The following is a 17,415-nucleotide window of genomic DNA, read 5'->3' as shown; positions in this document are numbered from 1 at the left end:
CCCTTTCCTCCCATAATCTGCTTAAAAAAATATTTAATTAATTTATTTATCTGAGAGACAGACAGGGGGGAGAGAGAGAGAGAGAGCATGCACTGCAGACGAACTACAGATGTATGCATCACCTTGTGCATCAGGCTTTATGTGGGTCCAGGGGAATTGAACCTGGGTCCTTTGGCTTTGCTGGAAAGCACCTTAACTACTAAGCCATATCTCAAACCCCATTAGCTGCTTTTTGGTAGGGTATTTTGTTCCAGAAACACATAAGTAACTACAATAACAGGTCAATGAAAACAGATACTTATTTCTTTCTCGTCCAAGTTCATAGATACTGTTACAGTACCTACTTGGATATACTATAATCACCCGTGATTCACTCAGGCTCCAAAGGTTGATGTTATATGGGTGCTATGATTTAAATGTGATTTGTCCCCACTGAGACTCAGGCTGGTGGAGTTTGACTCCCACAGTAAGGTGTCAAGAGGATAGAAACTTAATGTTTAGAAGAGAGATCTTTGGGAGGTAATTAAGATTAGATAAGGCAGGCTGATGGAGTAGTTCGGTGGTAGAACACATCATTTTTTATTTTTTATTTTTTTTGGTTTTATAAGGCAGGGTCTCACTCTAGCCCAGACTGATCTAGAACTGACTCTGTAGCCCAGGTTGGCCTTGAACTCATAGTGATCATTCTATATCAGCCTCCTTAGTGCTGGGATTAAACATATGAGCCATCACATCTAGCTTATGACACATTTTTAAAATATTTTATTATTTTTAAAATTTATTTATTTGAGAGACAGAGAATGGGCATGCCAGGGCCTCCAGCCACTGCAAATGAACTCCAGATGCATGTGCCACCTTGTGCATCTGCCTTATGTGGGTCCTGGGGAACTGAACCTGGGTCCTTTGGCTTTGCAGGCATTAAGCCAGTAAGCCATCTCTTCAGCCCCATTTTAAAAAATATTTTATTTATTTATTTGAGAGACAGAGGGTGGCTTATGGCACACTTTTAACAGGCACAGGATTTTGAATAGCATAAAGAAAAAAATATATTAGACAAGGTCAGCAGGGTAGAGCTTCATGATTAAATACTGATGGCATTATAAAAAGAGCCAAAAGGATACAAATATGCCCTTTCACTGTATAATGCTGGAGCAGCAACATGGTCATCACCAGATGGAGCTCCTTGACCTTGGACCAGACCATGAACTGAAATAAGCCTCCTGCCTTTATTGTTTTATTTTATTAAAAAAATATTTTTATCAAGCTGGGCATGGTGGTGCACGTCTTTAATCATAGTACTCAGGAGACTGAGGTAGGAGGATCTCTGTGAGTTCAGGGCCATCTTGGGACTACAGAGTGAATTCCAGGACAGCCTGAGCTAGAGTGAGACTCTCCCCGTCCCCCCAAAAACAAAACATTTTTTTTTTCGAGGTAGGATTTCACTCTAGCCCAGCCTGACCTGGAATTCACTATGTAGTCTCAGGCTGGCTTCGTACTCACAGCAATTCTCTTACCTCTGCCTCTCCAGTGCTAGGATTAAAAGCATGGGTCACCATGCCCGGCTCAAAAGTTTTTTACTTATTTGTGAGGAGAGAGAGAGAGAGAGAGAGAGAGAGAGAGAGAGAGAGAGAGAGAGAGTAGATGGGTGTGCCAGGCCCTCTTGCCAATGCAAACAAACTCCAGATGCATGCGCCACTTTGTTCATCTGGTTTTACATGGGTTCTGGCCAACGGGCTTTGCATTGCATGTGCCTTTAGTTGCTGAGCCCTCTCCCCAGCCCACTCTTGCCTGCATAACTTGCCCAATTTGTATTATTAGCAGCAGAAGGTGGAATGAGTCACTAGGTGATTAAGTATGAAGTCTTTCCTCTCTTTGATCCCAGTTTTCCCCAGCTGAAATGTGAGTAAATTAGACCGTATGTTTTCCCCATCCAGTGGCTGTAATTCTAGAATGATTCTGAGTAAGTGAGCACTCAGGTGAACTGACAGAGACTACATGGCTGATCTCTTGGGAGGGCCGAGGGGCCCCGGATCTGCCATGCCTTTCCAGCTGGATTCCTTCTGCCCAGCTCCTACCCCGGTCAACAGAGGCCAAGAGCTGTGCCCCTCACTGACCGTTCGAAGCGCATAACCTTGGCCAGGAGTAGCTGCAGGGACTCTGTGTAGTTCCGGTAGCTGTCCAGAACCTGCAGGACGTTGCAGAGCGCTTGGATCTCCTCCTCTGTCCTCCAGGAAGGTTTCTTCCGCGTGGTCTGAATAGCCCTCGGAGGGAAGTGACCCTGGGGAGAGACGGCCAGCGTGACTCGCAGAACCCCAGCTGATAACTCCCCACATTCTCGTTTGCATGCTGTCATGTTTCCCATACAATAGTGGATAGCATGCACTAAGGGCTGTGGGGCAACCAACAGTGTAAGCACCTTGTGTGTGTGTGTGCGCGCGTGCTCACGTGTGTGCAGGTGCATGCGTGTGCATATGGAGGCCTACGGGACTTCAGGTGTCATTTCTTGGGAAGTTGTCCATCCTTTTTGAGATGGGGTCTCTCACCGGCCTGGAACTTACCTAATTATGCTAGACTAGCTGGTCAGTGAGCCTCCATCTATTCAGCACTGGTTGGGATTACAAGTGTACCACCAAACCTGGCATTTTTTGAAAAGATTTATAAATTTTTTATTTATTTGTTAGAGACAGCAGGAGAGAAAGGGAGAGAATGAACATGCCAGGGACTCTAGCCACTGCAAATGAACTCCAGATGCATGTGCCACCTTGTGCATCTGGCTTATGTGGGACCTGGGTAATGGAACTTGGGTCCTTAGGCTTTGCAGACAAGTGCCTTAAGTGCTAAGCCATCCCTCCAGCCCAAAGCTGGCATTTTTTAACACGGTGCTCAAATGCAAGTTCTCATGCTTACAAGGCTGCACTTCACTTACTGAGCTATGTCTTCAGCCTCAGGATAAGAGTCCCCATGTCACTACATCTTTACTCGGCTCACCAATCATCCCCTTTTGGCAGATGAAGAAAGTCGAACAGATTATAAGTAAATCTACCCCATGCCAAGGCCCATAGCTCCTTCACAGCCACCTGGCAACATGAGGCTTCTCTTGCTCCAGGGGCCCTCAAGAGTCCCCTCAGCACATGCACACTGCACCTGGGGGAACCTTGATGTTCTGTGTTGGCACCAGACATGACTTACTGGATCTTTAGGCCTTGCCTGTCACAATGGATTTTTCACTCTGATGCCCTCATTGCTTCCTTAATTACTGTGCACAGAATTGCCCTCACCTTGAGAAGTCTGTGGCTCTCAGCCAGACCCCTAATTTCTCCTATCAGAATCAAGATAAACCTTGAATAATCTTCCATGCCCAATGTCAGGCATTAGCTGGTCTGAAAAACTGACGAAACAGAATTTGTATGACTCACTTGATTATGCTTCAGGGGTCATGAAGACCTGGAATGTATCCTGGAGAAGCATATTGCTAAGGAGTAAGAGGTGGGGCAGGGGTAGGCACAGTTGATCTTGGTACCAGTTACAAAGTTCTATTGTCCCTCACTCTGGGAGAAAAAAAAAAATGGCTACTCTAAACCAGAGTCAAGACAGGTCTGCATTGATGATAACTTCACTGATGCCTGTAAATAGCAGGTTCCTTTAAATTTAGTGCTAAACCATCTCTCCAGCCCTGTTTATACCTTTTAATGCAGAGGAAATTTTCCATACAAAACACATGGAGTTCCAAAAGTTTTTACTGAATAATTGAGCAAAACCTGTGGCACAGAATCTATGGGTATAGACCTTTAAAGAGGAAAATAGCAGAAAGCAAAATAGAAAAGGGGAAGTCCAGCCAGAGGAGAAAGAAGCCACGGGGTAGGAAGACTTTTGGCCTGTGTGTGAATTCATTTTTTGCCCTGTACTCTCTGAGTGGTGCTGGGCACATCTGTCCCTGACCTGAGTGTTGGAAGCCCTGTGATTGGCTTTCCCATCCTGTTGAAAGAAGACTTTATGAGTCTTTGGGCTTATGTGACTTGGTCTCCGAATTTCAAGTATCATTGTTATTTTATTCACGTCTACTTACCAAATCCTGGATGTTAAATAAAATTTTAAAGTGAAGTCTAAATTTAAAGGAACCTACTATTTACAGGCATCAGTGAAGTTATCATCAATGCAGACCTGTCTTGACTCTGGTTTGGAGTAGCCATTTTTTTTTTTTCTCCCAGAGTGAGGGACAATAGAACTTTGTAACTGGTACCAAGATCAACTGTGCCTATCCCCTGCCCCACTTGAGATTCAGGTGTCCCAGAGTCATCTGTATACAATAACACACAGGCCTCATAGGGAGATAAAGTATATATAAATTCTTAGAGACAAATGAGAACACAACATACCAAAAACCTTTGGGACACAATGAAGGCAGTCCTAAGAGGGAAATTTATAACTTTAAGTGCCTATATTAAGAGATTAGAAAGGTTACAAGTAAACAACTTAATGCTTCACCTTAAAGCCTTGGAAAAAGAAGAAGGCAAACCAAAAATCAGTACATGGGAAGAAATAATAAAGATTAGGGTAGAAATTAATGAAATAGATACCAAAAAAACCCCAACCAATTTGAAGAATCAATGAAACAAAGAGTTGGGTCTTTAAAAGGATAAACAAGATTGATAAGCCCTTAGCAAATCTGACCAGAAGAAAGAGAGAAGAGACACAAATTAATAAAATTAGAGATGAAAAAAGGCACCATCACAACAGATACCAGAGAAATTAAAAAAATCACAGGGACACATTATAAGAACATATACTCCACTAAGTTTGAAAATCTGAAAGAAATGGATGACTTCCTTGATTAATATGACCTAGCTAAATTAAGTCAAGATGAGATTAACCACTTAAATAGACCTATAAAAAGTATGGAGAGCCAAGCAGTTATCAAAAATCTCCCAACTAAAAACAGTCCAGGCCCACAGGGATTCATTGGTGAACTTTACCAGACCTTCATGGAAGAACTAACACCAATGCTTCTTAAATTTTTCCATAAAATACAAAAAGAAGGAATCCTACCAAACTCCTTCTATGAAGCCAGCATCACCCTGATATCAAAACCAGGCAAAGATAGAACAAAAAAAGAAAATTACAGACCAATCTCCCTTATGACCATAGATGGAAAAATTCTTAACAAAATATTGGCCAACAGAATTCAAAAATATATCAGAAAGATCATTCACCCTGACCAAGTAGGCTTTATCCCAGAGATGCAAGGATGGTTCAACATACATAAATTGATAAATGTAAAACATTATATAAATGGACTGAAGGACAAAAACCACATGATCATCTCTTTAGATGCAGAAAAAGCATTTGACAAAATCCAACATCCTTTAATGATAAAAGTCCTACAAAGACTGGGAATATATTTCAACATAATAAAGGCTATTTATGACAACCTACAGCCAATATATTACTAAATGGAGAAAAACTTGAAGCTTTTCCACTAAAATCAGGAAGAAGACAAGGGTGTCCACTGTCCCCACTTTTATTTAATATAGTGCTGGAAGTCTTAGCCATAGCAATAAGGCAAGAGACACACATAAAAGGGATACAAATTCAAAAGGAAGAGATCAAGTTATCACTGTTTGCAGATGACATGATTCTGTACATAAAGGACCCTAGAGACTCTACCAGCAAACTGTTAGAGCTGATAAACACCTATAGCCATGTAGCAGGGTACAAAATAAGCACAAAGAAATCAGTAGCCTTCTGTATGTTAACAACAAACACACAGAAGATGAAATCACAGAATCATTTCCACTCACAATTGTATAAAAAAAAAAGTACCTTGGAATAAACCTAACGAAGGAAATAAAGAATCTCTACAATGAGAACTTTAAAACACTCAAGCGAGAAATTGCAGAAGACACTAGAAAGTGGAGAAACATCCCTTGTTCCTGGATTGGAAGAATCAATATTGTGAAAATGGCAACCTTACCAAAAGCAATCTACACATTTAATGAAATTCCCATCAAAATTCCAATTACATTCTTCACAGAAATAGAAAAAATCCAAAAATTCATTTGGAAGCCCCCAAAAATCTCAAATATCTAAAACAATTTTGAGCAACAAAAATAAGGCTGGTGTTATCACCATACCTGATTGTAACCTATACTACAGAGCCATAGTAACAAAAACAGCATGGAAATGACACCAACCCAGACATGTAGATCAATGGAACAGAATAAAGGACCCAGATATAAGCCCAGGTAGCTATAGCCCCCTGATATTCTACAAAAATGCCAGAAATACTCATTGGAGAAAAGACAGCTTCTTCAGCAAATGTTGCTGGGAAAACTGGATATGTATCTATAGAAGAATGAAAATAGATCCTTCTCTCTCTCCATGGCCAAGAATTAAGTCCAAATGGATCAAAGACCTTAACATCAGACCTGAAACTCTGAAACTTCTAGAGGAAAAAGTAAGGGAAACCCCTCAACATATTGGTCTTGACAAAGACTTTCTGAATATAACCTCAATTGCTCAGGTAATAAAACCACAGATTAACTGCTGGGACCTCATGAAATTACAAGCCTTTGTACAGCAAAGGACACTGTGAATATAGCAGACAGGCAACCTACAGAATGGGAGAAAATCTTTGCCATTTATATATTTGATAGAGGACTAATATGTAGGATATACAAAGAACTCAAAAAATTAAATAATAAAAAATCAAACAACCCAATTAAAAATGGGCTATGGAACTAAATAGGGAGTTTATGGATGGCATATAAACATCTAAAAAAATGTTCTACATCCCTAGTCATCAGGGACATACAGATTGAAACTACGTTGAGATTCCATCTCATTCCTGTCAGGTTGGCCACCATCATGAAAACAAATGACCATAAAAACTGGCAAGGATGTGGGAAAAGAGGATCCCTTCTACACTATTGGTGGGAATGCAATCTGGTCTAGCCATTGTCAAAATCAGTGTGGAGGTTCCTGATCTACCATATGACCCAGGAATACCATTCCTAGGCATATATCCTAAGGACTCATCTCACTACCTTAGAGATACTTGCTCAACCATGTTTATTGCAGCTCTATTCACAACAGCTATGAAATGGAACCAGCCTAGATTCCCTCAGCTGCTAAAGATATGGCACATTTAGACAATGGAGTTCTACTCAGTGGCAAAGAAAAATGAAGTTATGAAATTTGCAGAAAAATGGATGGATCTGGAAAGGATTATACTAAGTGAGGTAATCCAGGCCCAGAAAACCAAGCATCACATGTTTTTCTCATATGTGGATCCTAGCTACAAATAACTGTACTTCTTTGTGAGTAGGAACAAAACTCAGTAGCATAGGCAAGTAAGCTAGAAAGGAGATATAAAGGGAATAGAAAGGAAGGAGAGGAATTTAATAGGATGGTATTGTATATATGTAAGTAGAAGAATAGACTAATGGGAGTGAAAAGGCCTAAGTGAGGTCAGGGGAAGAGATTGAGTAAAGGAAAGGTGGAGGGAGGGCTAATCAAAATCAAAGAGGATACAAATAAATCTTATGGAAACTTACTTTTTTAGACAATGGAACACTCAGAAGCCATAGATTGTTACTAGAAAATTTTCAGTGCCAGGGATGGAATACCTTTCAGTGAGTTGTTGGCCAGGGAGGTCCCTGATGCCCCCCCAAACATTAGAGGCCATTGCCAAGGTCCTTGGTTTCCCACCAGGAATAGATGGTAAGACCCTATTGCTGAAGACTTCACATACTTGGGCTGCAAGGCCACTGAGAAATCCTGCTGTAACTGAGCTGAAAACCTCCTCTATGTAGACCAGCTGACAGAAAGCTGGAAAAAGCCAGGCTGCATGAAGTTCAACGGGAGAGAGAGAAATCACCAGTGAAGATACTCAACAATGGATACTGCAAGACTTATATTTGACCAACCTGGGCAAATGAGCCAACAGGTGCAATAGTGGCATGTCTATTATATGGGGGAAACCAACTACCCTCTAATTTGACTGGAGGCCTGCTCCATGGGAGGGAATACATCCCTGGTACTGAAAACCTACAACAGGGGGGAGTCATGAGCTCTAGGGGTATAATGTCTGCTGCTGTCTTCCTAAATGTATACTACGCTCATCAAACTGCCCAGTAAGCACTTCTCTTAATGTTTATACCCATATATTAATTTTACTCTCATTTTTGGTAGAGAACTTCTTTTCAAATGGCAATGACCTTGGGATGACTCAGAAGGCATCACAGTGCTGAGAAAAAGTGACAGAGGAGTGCTCAGCATTGCAATATCTCTAACACACCTCCCAAGGCTCAGGGTCCATTGCAGAAGAGGTGGTGGAAAGAATGTAAGAGCCAAAGGAAGGGTAGGACTCCTTACAATGTCCTCCTCCAGACACAAAATAGCCTGTATATCCATGACCTCACAGTGCCTGACATTATCTACACAAGACCATCATAATAGGAGGAAAAGATGATGACATCTGATTGAGATGGGAGGAGATATGATAGAGGGTGGAGTTTCAAAGGGGAAAGTGGGGGAGTTAGGGAATTACCATGAGATATTGTTTACAATCATGGAAGTTGTTAATAAAAACATAATTATAACAAAAATTTTGAAAAAAAAAGAGTGACACACTGCTGGTGGAAGAACTGAGATTGAAACCAGCTCTTGTACTTCTCCTTAGCCCTGGTGAACCTGGTGTAGATAGAATATCAGGCCCCCTCCCTACACACACACGTCAGAGTTAGCCAGGTATGGTGGAACATCCCTCTAATCCCAGTACTTGGGAGGTGGAAGAAGATGGATTAGGAGTTCAAGGTCTTCCTCGACCAGGCTGGACTACATGAGACCTTGTCTCAGAAAAAGAAAAAAAAAGTTACAGCTATACATACCCCCTCAGCAACGAAGTCCATGGTGTCAAATGTGATCCGGCAATTCTTCCTTTTCTGAAAGAAATGAAGCATGGAGAAGAGAGGGGAGGGAGAACCAGTGAGTCTGTCCCTAGAATCCTGCATCTGCAGCTCTGCTGTCTACCCAGGCCACTGTGGCCGGCAGGAAGCCAGGAGACAATTCCTACCAACTGGCCCTTATATGTTCCCTGCTCAAAACCAACGACACCATGCTCCCTGTGTCTAGCATCTACATTACTGACCAAGAAACAGAGCAGGGTGAGGGAAGGGGGTGCAGAGGAAGAATGACTGCAAAGAGGAAAACAGAGAAAAAGGAGGCAGTGAAGCAGGTGAGTATGGGGGGAGGAGAAGGGCTAGCAATGAAGACAGGCTCCGATAAGTTTATTTATTTGAGAGAAAGAAAAAGAGGCAAATAGAGAATGGGTGAGCCAGGGCCTTCAGCTGCTGTAAATGAACTCCAGATGCTTATGTGGGTCCTGGGGAATCAAACCTTGGCTTTGCAGGTAAACACCTTAACCACTAAGCAATCTCGCCAGCCCAAGGCTTGATAAGTTTGTAGAGTGAACCAAGTATGGTTCTTTTTCTTTTTTTCTAAATTTTATTTTTATTTATTTATTGGGGGGGGTGGAGAATGGGGAATGCCAGGGCCTCCAGCCACTGCAAACAAACTCCAGACACATGCAACCACCTTGTGCATCTGGCTTACGTGGGTCCTGGGAATCAAACTTGGGTCATTTGGCTTTGCAAGCAAGCGCCTTAACCTCTAAGCCATCCACCCCAGCCTTTCTTTCTCTCTCTCTTTCTTTCTTTCTTTCTTTCCTTCCTTCTTTCCTTTTTTTTTTTTTTCCTATTGAGGTAGGGTGTCACTCTAGTCCAGGCTGACCTGGAATTCACTATGTAGTCTCAATATGGCCTTGAAGTTATGGAGGTTCTCCTACCTCTGCCTCAGAGTGCTGGAATTAAAGACGTACAACATCATGCCTGGCTCCATTCTTCTTGTTTATTTTTATTTATTTATTTGAGAGCGACAGACAGAGAAATGGGCAGATAGAGAGAGAAAGAGAGAGAGAGAATGTGTGTGCCAGGGCCTCTAGCCACTGCAAACAAACTACAGATGGGTGCGTCCCCTTGTGCATCTGGCTACCGTGGGTCCTGGGGAATCGAGCCCGGAACCAGGGTGCTTAGGCTTCACAGGCAAGTGCTTAACTGCTAGGCCATCTCCCAGCCCCCATTCTTCTTTTTTTGAGGTAGGGTCTCACTCTAGCCAAGGTTGACCTAGATCTCATTCTAGCCCCAGGCTAGACTCACTCATGGAGATCCTCCTACCTAAACCTACCAAGTGCTGAGATTAAAGGCGTACACCACCACAGCCAGGTAAATCTAGGCATCTCTAAGCTTCCTATTGTAAACTCTGGGTTTTTTGATTACCAATAGGTCCATGTATCAATGTTCATTGATTTACCTTAGCATGCCACCCTTAGACTCGGACTGTCTTTCTTGAAAGCAAATCAAACGCCTCAGAGCACAGTTCGTTTCCATCTCTTTCCATCTTTTGGCACAGCTTGAAGGCTTGTTTTGTCACTGGTGGTTTGAATCTATGTCCCCTAATAGACTGAGGTGTTGTTAAAATTGAGTTTCCTACTTCTTTCCCTAGCAGGTAGGGGAAGGGGGCCTGTGACTTTGAATTCCAGCCTGAGGTGTGCACGGTGGGCTCTGCCTGGGTCCCTGTGATTGAATTCCAGTCCGAGGTGTGCAGGGTGGGCTCTGCCTGGGTCCCTGTGACTCTAAATTCTAGCCTGAGGTGTGAAGAGTGGGCTCTGCCTGGGTCCCTGCTGTTTGGCTGTTGATTGGGTGCTTGCTTGTTGGTGCTGGTAGTGGTTTCATTTCTCTGCTCATGGTTCTGCAAAAGGGGGGCCAGGTTCTTCTGCCAGCATGGAATTTCCCTTGGATCTGTAGCCTGAAATAAATACATTACTCCCATAAACTGTGTTCATCTGGTGGTTCATCCCAGACATGTGAAGCTGTCTTACAATGGTCACCATAGTCAGAAAATACCTGATCTGAATCTCTTTAGGAGGAAATGTGTCCTCAAGCAAGCCCATAGGCACTCCTCCTTGGTATATCTTAACTTAGCCACACACACTAATTAGAAGCCAGCAGGGGTCTGCAGAGATGGCTTAATGGTTAAGGCACTTGCCTGCAAAGCCTAAGGACCCATGTTTGACTCCAAGATCCCATGTAAGTCAGACACACAGAGGTGAGGCAAGTCAAGGTCACACATGCCCACTAGGTGGCATAAGCGTCTGGAGTCCGATTGCAGTGGCTGAGGTTCTGGTGTGTCAATTCCCTCTCTCTGTCTCTCACTCTATCTAAAAAAAATTGTTTTAAAGTTTCTAAAAAGAAACCAGTGGAAAGGCTGAACATGGTGTCCCACATCTGTTAACTCATCACTCAGGAGCATCACAGAACTCACGTCCAGCCTGTGCGGCAGTGAGACCACAGTAGCCATTGGCCTTCCTATCCCCACTGTCCTCCTCTTCAACTTCCATCTTCCCGTAATGATCGTGGGGGACTTCTTGGACTGAATGGCTAGATACAAGGGGCACAGTCACTCTTGAAACAAGAGGAACATGTGTAGACTTGTCTTCATGTTAGACTGAGGAAATGTTGAAACTGTGGGAATCATAATGAGTACTAATGAAGATACCTCTGGGAAAAGTAACAGTAATGGTGACCAACGTACCACTATTGATGAGTCCCAAAGGCTCCTGTGCTACGAAAAGGATACTTTTTTGAGGGGGGCTGGTGAGGAGATTTTGAGGTAGGTTCACTCTAGCCCAGACTGACCTAGAACTCACTATGTGCTCTCAGTCTGGCCTTGAACTCAAAGTGATCCACCTACCTCATCCTCCCAAGTGCTGGAACTAAAGGTGTGCACCAACACACCTGGCTTTTTTTTTTTAATAAAACAATATTTTATTCATTTATTTCAAAGAGAGAGAGAGAGAGAAAGACAGACAGCATGATTATGGGCATACTAGGGCCTCCAGTCACTACAAACAAACTCCAGATGCTTGTGCCATTTTGTGTGTCTGGCTTTACATGTGTCCTGGGGAATTGAACCTGGGCCATCAGACATTCCAAGAAACTGTCTTTAACCACTGAGTCATCTCTCCAGCCCATTGCTTTTGTTTTCTTGAGGCAGGGTCTTGCTCCAACCCGGGCTGACTTGAAATTCACTATAGTCTCAGAGTGGCCTGAACTCATGGTGATTCTCCTACCTGTGCCTCCCAAGTGCTGAGATTCATGGCATGCACCACCACGCCTGGCAGGATAAAATATTTTAAGCTAGGACCTTCTAGAAAATCTACAAGAGCAACATCACCACAATGAGCAAGGCCTTGAAAGTGTCCCCTTCATTTACGTAGAAAGATAGTTCAGAAAGTAGAGATGGTGTGTAGTTTGGAACGCTCAGAAAAGCCCTGGTTCTGCTGTGACTTCCAGATTCCTTCTGGCTCTTGTGGTCAGGGGTGGAAAGCACACTGTTTCTTCCTCATTCCTGATGTTTTGAGTCATACTGAGGGACATGGATGAGTATAACACTACTATCCTATTTCTGCGTGGCTGAGGAACAAACTCTGGTGAGTTTGGAAGGAGAAATATGGCAGGATCATCCCTTTTCGCTCCTCTGGACCCACGTTCTGTTCTGCCCTTCCATTCCCTAAGCCAGGGCAGCAGGGCCTACTATGCTGCCACTACCCTGGAGGGCACATCCAGCACATGAAGGTAGAGGTCTATGGATAATGAAGGTGACAGCAGGATCTCCCATCCTGCTTTGCTCTTGGTCTTCTCTCTTAGCTGGTTTTAAGTATGGATTGTATCCATTACACCCCTTAAATCCTAATAATCCTGCTTATCAGATTACTTACATCCCAAAAGGAGAAAATTGGGTGCCTTCTGTAAGCAGGCTCAATGATTTGATATTCTCGGAATCCTCTGAGGCCTTGGCGGAACATTTTACACACTCGAATCATCATTATGACATCCATGCCGAGCTGGTACAGCCCCTATGAAACAAAGCAGACAAGAGCAATGGAAAATACCCGGCTGGCTGTGGTGGTGCATGCCTTTAGTCCCAGCACCCGGGAGGCAGATGTAGGGGAGAGATCAAGGTCAGCCTGAGACTACGTAGTGAATGAATGTCAGGCTGGGCTAGAGCAAGACCCTACCTAAAAAACAACAACAGGGCTGGAGAGATGGCTTAGCGGTTAAGCGCTTGCCTGTGAAGCCTAAGGACCCCGGTTCGAGGCTCAGTTCCCCAGGTCCCACGTTAGCCAGATGCACAAGGGGGTGCACGCGTCTGGAGTTCGTTTGCAGAGGCTGGAAGCCCTGGCGCGCCCATTCTCTCTCTCTACCTCTATCTGTCTTTCTCTCTGTGTCTGTCGCTCTCAAATAAATAAATAAAAAATTAAAAAAAAATCTGATCATTCAACATCAACAGTAGGCTGGATGGCACTGCACAGGGTGAAATTTAACAGAATTAATACAGTGGTATGTTGTAACAGTGGTTACAACCTGAGATTTTTTTTTTTTTCAAAGCTAAGGATTAAATTTATGATCAAGAGGAGAGTGTGGTGGTGCACACCTTTGATCCTGGCACTTGGGAGGCTGAGGTAGAAGGATCCCTGTGAGTTTGAGGCCAGCCTGAGACTTCAGAGTGAGTTCCAGGTCAGCCTGGACTAGAGTGAAACTCTGCTTCAACAAAATCAACCCAAAAAAAAAGAAGAAAGAAAGAAAAGGAAGAGGGCTGGAGAGATGGCTTAGCAGTTAAGGCACTTGCCTGCAAAGCCAATAGACCCAGGTTCAATTCCCCAGAACCCAAGTAAGCTAAATGCACAAGGTGGCACAAGTGTCTGGAGTTCATTTTCAGTGGCTGGAGGTCCTGGTACGCCCATTCTCTCTCTCTCCCTCTTTCTCTCTCTGTCTGTTGCTCTCAAATAAATAAAAGTAAACAAAAAAATTTTAAAAGGAATTAACAGAATTTGGGTGCTGAAGAGATGGCTTATCAGTTAAGGCACTTGCCTGCGAAGCCTAAAGACCCATGTTTGACTCTCCAGATCCCACATAAGCAAGATGCACAAAGGTGAGGCGGTGTGATTGCAGTGGCTGAGGCCCTGGTGTACCAATTCTCTCTCTCTCTCTAAAATAAAAAAAAAATTAAAAAAAATACAAAAACTAAATTAAAACTTTAGCTTATAGCCAGGTATAGTGGCGCTTAGGAGGCAGAGGTAGGAGGATCGCTGTGAGTTCAAGGCCACTCTGAAATTACATAGTGAATTCCAGGTCGGCCTGGGCTAGAGTGAGACCCTATGTCAGAAAAACAAACAAAAGCCTCAGTGTGCCAGTTCTCTCTCCCTCTCTCTTTCTCCCCCCATAAAAAATTTCAGGGCTGGAGAAATGGCTTAGTGGTTAAGACACTTGGCTGCTAAGCCTAATAGCATATGTTTGAATCTCCAGGTTCCCCATAGCCAGATGCACAGTGATGCATGGTGCAATGTCACACATGTGCACAAGGAGGCACATGTGTCTGGAATTCATTCACAGTGGCTGAAAGGCCCTGGCATGCCCATTCTCTCTCCTTCCCTCTTTCTCAAAATATAAAAATGGAGCTGGACGTGGTGGCGCATGCCTTTAATCCCAGCACTCAGGAGATAGAGGTAGGAGGATCACTGTGAGTTCAAGGCCACCCTTGACTACATAGTGAATTCCAGGTCAGCCTGGACTAAAGTGAGATCCCACCTCAAAAGCAAGCAAGCAAACAAACAAATTAAAAAAAAAGGAAATTACACACAGGAGCAGAGGAGATGGGTCAGTGAGTAAGTGCTTGTGGTGTAAGCATGAAATATATCAAGTGTGGACCCTCAGTACCTATGTAAAAATGTGCTGGGTAATGGGCTAGAGCAAGACCCTACTTCTGAAAACCAAATAATTTTTTAATTAGCTATTTATCCTTTTTTTTTTATTTGAGACAGAGAGAGGGAAAGAGAGATAGAGAGAGAGAACAGGTGTGCCAGGGTCTCCAGCCACTGCAAACTAACTCCAGATGCATGTGCCACCATGTGCATCTGGCTTATGTAGGACCTGAAGAATCGAACCTGGGTCCTTAGGCTTCGCAGGCATATGCCTTAACCACTAAGCCATCTCTTCAGCCCTAAATTAGCTATCTAAAGGAAACATAAAAGAAAGGGACTCTTTATTAACAAGCTTAATACTTACTGAGTGCAGATTACCATTGTCAGGCATTATTCTAATATGCACTATCGTGCCTGTCCTCAACAGGAAGTTTATGTACACAGTACCTCATCACAGAGGAGGAAACAAAGGTCCAGAAAGCCCAGTTACTTGCGGAGGCTCACATGGTTGTGGGGCTCTAAACCCAGGCAGTCTGGCTCCACAGACCATAGCTTTCCCTGTTACTCTACCTCGCTGCCCTGTCTTGTTTCCTCTGACTCCCAGTTACAGAAAGGCTGAGAGTAGAGCACAATGCTGAAGCTTGCCCAGGGGATGGTAGGCTATAAAACAGGGGTTTTGGTTCAGTTCTGAGCCACTTCTGGAGCTTCCCTCCTTTGTGTCATATGTTGTGACTCCACAAGGTACAGGGCAGCCACCATTCATCTAGGGCCTCTCCTACACCTGCCTTGTCATTCCTGCTTGTTAACTGTTTGTTCAATCTTCTGCACAAGATTCCCGCCCAGAGCCCTTGACTCTCCTCACCAGTTCCTTCCTCAGGATCTGCCAGGAATTAGGCAACCTGCGTCTCCTCATGGTTCCTAAGCAGCAAATGACTCAAGTAGCCCTTTTACCATGAGGGGGAAGACAGCAAGTCTTCCTCTAAGAGTACAGTTTTACTAGAATCAAACAACATCTCTCAACGGCAAGGTGAGAGCCCCTCTCTCCTCCTCCTACCCTACCAACAGCTGAAACCTTTCTAGTTATATCTTGTTCTTGGAACCTACTGATGTCACAGTGAAAGATTCTGGAGGGAAGAGGAAGCAATGGAAGGAAAGTGGAATCTGGTGGTTTTATGTTTACTAAGCATTCATAGGTATTATCACAAATAATCTTTACATTCCCCATAAGAGCCCTTAAGCTAACTCCATGCTTGATGACACTGACATTCTAGCTTCTCATCCACTGCCAGAGTCATGGGACCTTCAAAGAGAAAGTAGGCACCTGGCTGGAGGTAGGACTTTCCACACTCTAACCCTGGTGTTATCTCAGGCTGAGAGCCTGCTGGTAGCTCCTGCCTTTATTCCTAGCATTTGGGAGGCTGAGGTAGGAGAAGTGCCATGAGTTTGCGGGCTACAGAGTGAGTTCTGGATCAGCCTGAGCTAGAGTCAGACCCCGCCTTAAAACAAAAACAAAAATGACAACAACAACAAAAACAAGTTGAGGGCCGGAAAGATGGCTTAGCAGTTAAGGTGCTTGCCTGCAAAGCCAAAGGACCCAGGTTCGATTCCCCAGGACCCATGTAAATGAGATGCACAAGATGGAGCATGCATCTGGAGATTGTTTGCAGTAGCTGGACACGCTGGTGTGCCCATTCTCTATCTCTATCCCTTGAAAATAAATAAATAAATAAATACAAAAATTTTTTTAAAAGCCACAAATTTGGAGAGATGGCTCAGCAGTTAAGGCAAAGCCTAAGGACTCAGGTTCATTTCCCCAGTACCCACCCACGTAAACCAGATGCACAAGGTGGTGCATGTGTCTGGAGTTCATTTGAGGTGGCTAAAGGCCCTGACATGCCCATTCTCTCTCTCTGTCTCTCTCTCCCTCTCTGTCTCATATAATAATAATAATAAAAGATAGTAACTGATTATTTCACCTTGCTCTTACACTAAGATCCCCAATGAAAAACTGGGATTACAGGTATCACCACATATGCCTTTTCTTGTTATGTATGTCTGCCAACCTGCCCCTAACCAAGAAAATAAAGTGCACTGAATGCAATGGAGTAGGTCAGAATAGAATCCTAGATTCTAGGACTAAGGGCATGGCTCAGTGGCAGAGCATGTGTGTAGTATGAATCAAAAGAGGAGGTATAAACCAAGGTACACACCTTTAATCCCAGCATTTAGAGGCAGAGGTAGGAGTATCGCTGTGAGTTTGCGACCACTCTGAGATTACATAGTGAATTCCAGGTCAGCCTGGGCAAGAACAAGACATGTCCTGTAGGTTCCTCGGTCCTCGGGCCAGCCATGATCCCCCAAGGCACCCAGGCAACTGTGGCGGGTGCGATGACAAAAGATTCAGTTTTGGGAGACAGTCTCTGTGAACAGCTTGCTTTAATCAATAGGGAAATGGGTTTATCAGTAGTTGAAGGTCCTAAGGATGTACAAGGTTGCTTGCTGATGCCTAATTAGCATATGGGACATACATTCCAGCACATAGGCAATGATAAAGGGAAGGCATATGGTACAGGAGGATGGGCTTTGCATAAAATGAA

The 17,415-nt window shown here is 43.7% G+C and overlaps 1 protein-coding gene across 1 annotated transcript in view; it reads right to left on the bottom strand.

Moving 5' to 3' along the window:
- Nucleotides 1-15,731, bottom strand: part of LOC123462941 (cyclic nucleotide-binding domain-containing protein 2-like) — a 61,676-nt gene extending 45,945 nt beyond the window's left edge. Inside the window, exons 1-4 of the mRNA XM_045157408.1 lie at nt 15,681-15,731; nt 12,836-12,973; nt 8,889-8,942; nt 2,115-2,278 (exon numbers count right to left, since the gene is read on the bottom strand). Coding sequence (XP_045013343.1) covers nt 2,115-2,278; nt 8,889-8,942; nt 12,836-12,973; nt 15,681-15,731 — 407 coding nt within the window. The remainder of the gene's footprint in view (nt 1-2,114; nt 2,279-8,888; nt 8,943-12,835; nt 12,974-15,680) is intronic.
- Nucleotides 15,732-17,415: the final 1,684 nt, after the last annotated feature.

This window comes from Jaculus jaculus, chromosome 8, assembly GCF_020740685.1.
Source record: "Jaculus jaculus isolate mJacJac1 chromosome 8, mJacJac1.mat.Y.cur, whole genome shotgun sequence".
In the NCBI taxonomy this organism is placed as follows: domain Eukaryota; kingdom Metazoa; phylum Chordata; class Mammalia; order Rodentia; family Dipodidae; genus Jaculus; species Jaculus jaculus.
Note: the sequence above shows the minus strand (reverse complement) of the source record. Positions and strands in the feature narration are given on the sequence as shown.